Raw genomic sequence first — 7,476 nt, 5'->3', positions numbered from 1 at the left:
CCATATGCCACTGTGCCACTGTTTGACCCTGCCTGTGTTTCTGACCTCTCTGCTCAATAAAGCTTTGCATATGGATCCGCATGTTCGTCAGCCCGCTCGCTTGAGACTTACATTCAAGAATATCTGGACATTGCTTATTACTCTGATTTCCCGGATTATGTGTTGATAGACTTTTTCTGTGAGGGCATTAATCAGCCACTAAAATCTAAACTCATTCTCGAGGGTCCGCGTTCATCACTGAGTTGTTTTTTGGACTTTGCGTTATTGACTGTAGGCTCTCGATTCACTGAGGGTATCGCGGAGGAACGCAACCCCACATTCACTTCTGTAATGGCCCCGCACTAGATTGCGTTCACAAAATGGCGGTGACCGAGGAGCCTGATCACAAAATGGCGGACACAACAGCGCCCCGTCAAGTCACATTTGATCTTCTTGAGTCGAGTCTAATCACAGTTGATCATCACGAGTCAAATCAAGTCACAGTTTATGATCATGAGTCAAGTCTAGTCACAGCTGATCGTCCTGAGTCGAGTCTAGTCACAGTTGATCGTCATGGGGCAAATCAAGTCACAGTTTATGATCATGAGTCTAGTTAAGTCACAGCTGATAGTTATGAGTCAAGTCAAGTCGCAGCTGATTGTCATGGGTCAAGTCACAGCTGATAGTTATGAGTCAAATCAAGCCACAGTTTATGATCATGAGTCAAGTCAAGTCACAGCTGTTCTTCGTGGGTCAAGTCACAGTTCATTATTATGAGTCTAGTCTAGTCACCGCTGATCTTCCTGGGTCAAGTCTAGTCACAGCTGATCTTCATGAGTCAAGTCTAGTCACAGCTGATCTTCATGAGTCAAGTCTAGTCACAGCTGATCTTCATGAGGCAAGTCAAGTCACCGTGGATCTTCATGAGGCCACTCAAGTCACAGCTGATCATCCAGAATCACATCGCATCCCAGCCGATCATCCAGAATCATGTCACGTCCTGTCTGTTACACCCAGAGTATCAAGGTCAGTTCTGCGGTATCCCAGACTGGCTTCCAGCGTGGAGGACCCACTGCTGGGGTCGGCACGTGCAGCTGGCATCCCTAAACCAGCGCTCTCAAGCCCTCCAGCCTCTGAACTATTTCCTCTGTCTGTAACGCTTCCCACCATGGGGATTGCTTTATGGTGCATCTGGGCCGCGTACTCCACCGCCGATTTGCTAGAGGCAGCGGCACCGGCTACAACTTCTCCAGAGGGGGCGGCATACGCTGCAGAACCCCCCCGAGGTAGCGGTGTCCACTGCTGTGCTCCCAGAGGCCATGGTGTCCACTGTAGTCTCTTCAGAGGTGGCGGCGCAGGCTGCAGAACCTCCCGAGATGGCGACACTGGCCTCAGTTCCTTGCGTGGTGGTGGCGCCCAGCAACGCACTTTCTGTCTGTCCTGCTCCGGCCAAGGAGGCCGTCTACGAACTCTCTGCCTGTCCTGTTCCGGCCAAGGAGGCCGTCTATGAACTCTCTGCCTGTCCTGTTCCGGCCAAGGAGGCCATCTATGAACTTCCTGCCTGTCCTGTTCCGGCCAAGGAGGCCGTCTATGAACTTTCTGCCTGTCCTGTTCCGGCCAAGGAGGCCGTCTATGAACTTTCTGCCTGTCCTGTTCCGGCCAAGGAGGCCGTCTATGAACTTTCTGCCTGTCCTGTTCCGGCCAAGGAGGCCGTCTATGAACTTCCTGCCTGTCCTGTTCCGGCCAAGGAGGCTGTCTATGAACTTTCTGCCTGTCCTGTTCCGGCCAAGGAGGCCGTCTATGAACTCTCTGTCTATCCTGTCACAGCTATAGAGGCCGTTCGCGAACTTTCTGCTCGTCCTGTCACAGTTATAGAGGCCATTTGCGAACTCCCTGCTCGTCCTGTTACCGCTATAAAGGCCGTTTGCGAACTCCCTGCTCGTCCTGTCACGGCTAGGGAGGCCGTTTGTGAATTCTCTGTGTGCTTTGTGTCTGCCAAGGAGGTCGGTTGTGAACTTTTGTCCTGTCCCGACCCAGCCAAGGAGGCTGCCTCTGAACACCCAGCCTTATCTGTCAACCCTGATGTTCTGTCTGTGTTGTCTGTCTCTGCTCTCTCGTTATTAGTCTCCGTCATGGTCTCCTGATCGATGTGGTTCACCAAGGGGGTTCTCTGTTCCTTCTGCTCCGCCGTGGTGGTCTGTCTGGCTCTGGTGGTCCTCTGCTCTGCCATGGTGGCCCTCCGCTCCGCCGTAGGGGTCCCCTGCTCCGCCGTGGTGGTCTACTGTCTGACTCTGGTGGTCTTCTGCTCCGCCGTGGTGGTCTACTGTCTGGCTCTGGTGGTCCTCTGCTCCGCTGTGGTGGTCTACTGTCTGGCTCTGGTGGTCTTCTGCTCCGCCGTGGTGGTCTACTGTCTGGCTCTGGAGGTCTTCTGCTCCGCCAGGGGGATCTTCGGTCCCGTCTGCTCTGCCGTGGTGGTCTACTGTCTGGCTCTGGTGGTTCTCTGCTCCGCCGTGGTGGTCTACTGTCTGGCTCTGGTGGTCTTCTGCTCCGCCAGGGGGATCTTCGGTTCCGTCTGTTCTGCTGTGGTGGTCTTCAGCTCCACCTGTGCTGTCAGCAGGAGGCGCTGTGAGAGCGGCGGAACTAACGGTTTCTCCAGTAACGGCTGTAAACATGAACGCTACTTTATCAGATAAAAATGCCATTGAAACTATTCTGAAGACAGTCGGTTCGCTTCAGAGATACACATATAAAACACCCGCAACGCGTTTTGATTGTGAAACGTGCAAACGGCACAAATAAATCAATGCATGGGAAACACTGGTAATGTATATCGAAATATCGGAAATGTGTTTAAAAATCATATCACCGTTATTGAAAAAAATTATATCGCGATACATATTGAATTATTGTCCAGCCCTAATTACAACTACACATAATATACAAATAAAACAACCAGTGCTTTATTCTCAAGTACAGCAGGTGTCAACAAATATAAACAGTTATTTTGTATCAACAAATATAAAATTAAACACTATATAGACTGATTCCTAAAGCAACTGTATTAACGTTCTTCAGTCAAGAGTAGTGAGTGATTTCCCTCTCTGTGGTTTGTTGTTTTATTAACATTAAAGGAATGGTATAAATATTTTTTATACCATCATTTACTCTCTCAATTTTGTTCTTGTGCCGAACACAAAAGAGGATATTTTGGTACAAACAGCTGCTGGTCCCCAGTGACTTCCACAGTATTTTTCCTAAATTCAGCTGTTTGGTTACCCCCATTCTCCAAAATATCCTCTTTTGTGTTCGGCACAAGAACGAAATTAACACAGGTTTGGGACAACATGGGAGTGAGTAAATAATGACAGAAATTATATTTTAGGGTGAACTATCGCTTTAATGACAGTCGGCAGCATGTTCAGTGCTGTCCCTTTAAGAGCTGCACTCATCTAATATACAGACACACATCCGTTTCTCTCTCAACTGCTTACTTTCATTTTAGACATAACCAACCAAGTCTGTATGTAAGTCTTGTGTGTTTTAACAGTATTAGCGCTAAAGATAACTTAGTCCAGTAATCAGGCGCTGTTTGACAGGCTTCACTGCTCAGAGAAAGCGCAGGTCAGAACACGCAGGTCAGAACAGCATGCGAATGAAAGGCTCTAAAGCAGATGATGTAGTTTTGAGGTTGTGAATAAGTGAGAGTAACTCTAGCGCAGACATCTGAAGTGAATGCATGTGATTCGGTGATATCTCTCTGAACCGTGCCGGCGATGAGAGGCTGGTGTGTGTCTCACCCGGGTCTGCGGGCAGGTACTGGAAGTCCAGCGGCTCGCTCAGCTCGCGGTCAGACGGCCTGCGCAGCTGCATCTTCACACGCACCGGCTCCGTCAGGTTAGCGTCGCGGTACGGAGGCGTGCGCAACACGATAGCCACCTGCCGGTGAACATCAGCCTGAGAGAACGAGCCCTTGCTCTCCCACGAGTCCTGGAAGAAACGCACCTCGATGTCCTCTAGAGCACAGACAGAGGCAAACACGTCACTTACAAACAGACACTTACTGAAAGACACACGCAGGGAATAATAACAGTTTACTTCATTTCAGGTGGATGCCAAGGCATCAATACTCTCTCTTTTAGTTTAACTATGCCACTTTTTGTTTTGTTTTGAAGAATAGATTAACAAAACTAAACTTAAACTTAATTCCAGATATAGACTATAAAATATTCTCGTTACATGATTTGGGTTCTCAAGTAAAGCAACCTCATATTAAATGTGTAGTTCAGATCTTTTACTGGAAAACTAAAATTAGAAATGAAAATAAAAAATGGTCCTTGAAATTAAAGGTTACGTGAGAAAAAAAAAGGATTTTATTTCAACTAGTTGACATGTCATATTTCTTATTTTTTTATAGTTTAATTTTAAGTTTAAATTGATTTTAAAAATATATAATTTTATATTAAAACTAACAACACAAAAACCCCAACAGAATTACCAAAAACTTTACAATTAAAATGAAAATGCAAAATATAAAAATGATTTTATTAAAACTTACTTTATTTCAGCTAGTTGCCAAGGCATCATTCTCATTTTTATAATAATGTAATAAGTTTTCTACTAAAATTGATTAGGAAACTAATAAAAATGACCAAAACAAAACAGACTTTCTTTAAATTTCAACACAAAATATAAAAATTAAAGATATTAACTCTTTCCCCGTCAGCGCTTTTGATCATTTCCACTAAAATGGCATGGCCCTGAGAATATTTTGTTGTATGAATATCTGATCATGCAATATATCAAAATAAAGACCAGACCCTCTACTTTCACACAAAAATAAAAAAATTTAAGCATTGCTTTTTTAATCAACACTTAAATGTAGGAAGGTTTAATAAAAAAAACTAAATTTTGAGCAAAACGCTGAGAAAATCTCATTTTAATCAAACACTGCATCTGCATCATATTCAGTAATATTATCAAAGCAAAGCTGCAGTAGATGGCTTCCATCAGCGCTCCCAAAGCTTGCACACTTTCTGGATCCACATTTCACTCGGGAACATTAGGCAGTTTTCATTTATACACGGTTTAGTGTTGATGATCGCATTATTTTTCATACGCTTACATATGAGATCGCTGGTTTCTGTGTCTTCCTGGCCTGTGTTTTTGATCGGCACTTTATACACTCATTCAGGAGATGCGTGATAGCGCCCCCTAGCGTTTAACAGTGAGAACACAGAACATTGCGTGTTTGGCGAGGAAAGAGTTAATAAGCCTATAATAGTGTGTCAGTGATGCTAAATGCCACTGGCTTGTGGTGTGTGTGTATCTGCGCACCCTTCTGCACTTTGTCGCACAGCAGGAAGATCTCGTCTCCTCCGCGGCAGCTGCCGGAGCTCCTGTTGACGCGGCAGATCTTGAGCTCGGCTGTGTTAGGAGCTCCTGAGGAGAGAGAGGTCAGAGCGGTCAGGCTCGGTGTGTTAGCGGTCAGACGCGTGCGCGGCGGCGAGACACTCACGGTTATCATAGATGGGCTGAGACACGACGGGCTCCAGAGAGAACAGCTCTCCACTGGGCAGCGTGATGGACACCTGGAAGCACAGGCGCACCGCGTTCAGATCGTACTCCTCCTCCCAGATCCTGGGCTCCGGGACTGCACGCGCACACACACACACACACACATCAGCATCTGTCTCCAGCATACAGCTGTTTACCTGTTGTGCTGCACAATATTTCTGTGATCCAGTACTATTTAAAAGTTTGGGGTCAGTAAGAAATGACCACTTTTACTGATCAAGGATGCATTAAGTTGATCAAAAGTGACATTTCTAATCTCTAATAGCTGCTGTTCCTCTGCGCATCCTGAAGATGAAAATGAGTCAGGGTTTCCGTGGTTAGGTGTGTTTCTCGGTCACTCACTATTGAAGGGGTTGTTCTGTGTCTGCAGGCGACAGGAAACTGCATCTCCCACATCCTTCTTCTTCACGCACTGAATACCCAGGTTCTGGAAACTGAGAGAGAGAAATGAGGCGGCACACACACACACACACACACACACACACACACACACACTCCAGCTGTTCTTCATCAGCTTACATAACACTGATCAGGGTTTGTGTGTTTCAGTTTTTCTCCCACTGTAACCGAGATTCATTTTCATGCCGCAATGACAAAACATGATTATACAGATGCTTAATTATATATGTGAGCCTGCAGCACAAAAGCAGTCTTAAGTCGCTGGGATATATTTATATGTGATGCGCAGCTGTATTTTCAGCATCATTCCTCCAGTCTTCAGTGTCACATGATCTTCAGAAATCAGTATAATATGCTGATCTGCTGCTCGAGAAACATTTCTGATTATCATCAATGTTGAAAACAGTTGTGCTGCACAATATGTTTGTGGAAACCGTGATTCACTACCATCTAATAGTTTGTGGTCAGTAAGAAATTACTACTTTTATTCATCAAGGACACATTAAATGGATCAAAAGTGACAGTAAAGACATTGATAATGTTACAGTAGATTTCTATTTCAAATAAATGCTGTTCTTTTGAACTTTATTCATCCGTGAATCCTGAGAAATAAAGTGAATCAGTGTTTCCACACAGGGGTGGTGTGTGCTTCTCACTATTGAAGGGGTTGTTCTGTGTCTGCAGGCGACAGGAAACTGCATCTCCCACATCCTTCTTCTTCACGCACTGAATGCCCAGATTCTGGAAACTGAGAGAGAGAAATGAGTCGCAGGGGCAGCGCTGAGCTCTGGAAACGGACGAGGTGCCAGCGCTACAATAACACGCACACATACGAGTTTGAATGAAATAAAACCAGTGGTGGACAGGAACCGTTACTGTACTTTGGGAAACTTTACTTCACTGCATTCCAAACAATGCATAAAATCATAATTTCTACTCCACTGCATTTCATAAAAATAACGTCTTGTTCTTCATTATTTTGAACCGAAGAAATCACCACCTGCTCGAAGACACAAGAGCGACTGAATGAGCCGATTCTTTACAATCAACCAGTTGAATCGCTTCACAAGTCACTCCGAGCGATTCATTTGTGATTCGGAAGAGTCAACAGCTCACTGATTCAATGATCTGCTCAAAATGAGCTACCAACTGGGATATCAGCTTGAAAGGCACATAAAACACAGCTACTACTGCTGGATGTTAGGATCTATTATTGTACATGAAATAATTGCACACCCTAGAGCGCTCATCAGCCAATCAGATTCAAGCATTCAACGGCCCGTAGTATAAATATATTTTTCTCTATTTCAGCTTTATTTGTATAAAATAATTTTTTTAATTAGTTTTAGTTTTAGACTGACTAGAACAAATAATAAACAGGGTTCCTCAATCAGTACTTTTTTACTTTTAATACCGGAAAACAAGTATTTCTACTTTTACTGGAATCATGTTTTATTAGCGAATCTGTACTTTTACTCAAATAGAAATCAAGTGTTTCTACTTTTACTGGAATCATGTTTTATT

General features: G+C 44.7%; 1 protein-coding gene across 2 annotated transcripts in view; it reads right to left on the bottom strand.

The window, feature by feature from the left end:
• Positions 1 to 7,476, bottom strand: part of rela (v-rel avian reticuloendotheliosis viral oncogene homolog A) — a 25,320-nt gene that overhangs the window by 4,918 nt on the left and 12,926 nt on the right. Inside the window, exons 5-8 of one of the 2 annotated variants that reach the window (XM_016260482.1) lie at positions 6,609 to 6,700; positions 5,495 to 5,629; positions 5,314 to 5,418; positions 3,777 to 3,992 (exon numbers count right to left, since the gene is read on the bottom strand). In XM_016260482.1, the coding sequence (XP_016115968.1) occupies positions 3,777 to 3,992; positions 5,314 to 5,418; positions 5,495 to 5,629; positions 6,609 to 6,700 (548 nt within the window). Of the gene's footprint in view, positions 1 to 3,776; positions 3,993 to 5,313; positions 5,419 to 5,494; positions 5,630 to 5,895; positions 5,988 to 6,608; positions 6,701 to 7,476 lie in introns of both variants that reach the window. The other variant, XM_016260481.1, reaches the window with a different exon arrangement.

Source organism: Sinocyclocheilus grahami, unplaced genomic scaffold (assembly GCF_001515645.1).
Source record: "Sinocyclocheilus grahami isolate Dianchi unplaced genomic scaffold, SAMN03320097.WGS_v1.1 scaffold2089.1, whole genome shotgun sequence".
Lineage (NCBI taxonomy): Eukaryota > Metazoa > Chordata > Actinopteri > Cypriniformes > Cyprinidae > Sinocyclocheilus > Sinocyclocheilus grahami.
Note: the sequence above shows the minus strand (reverse complement) of the source record. Positions and strands in the feature narration are given on the sequence as shown.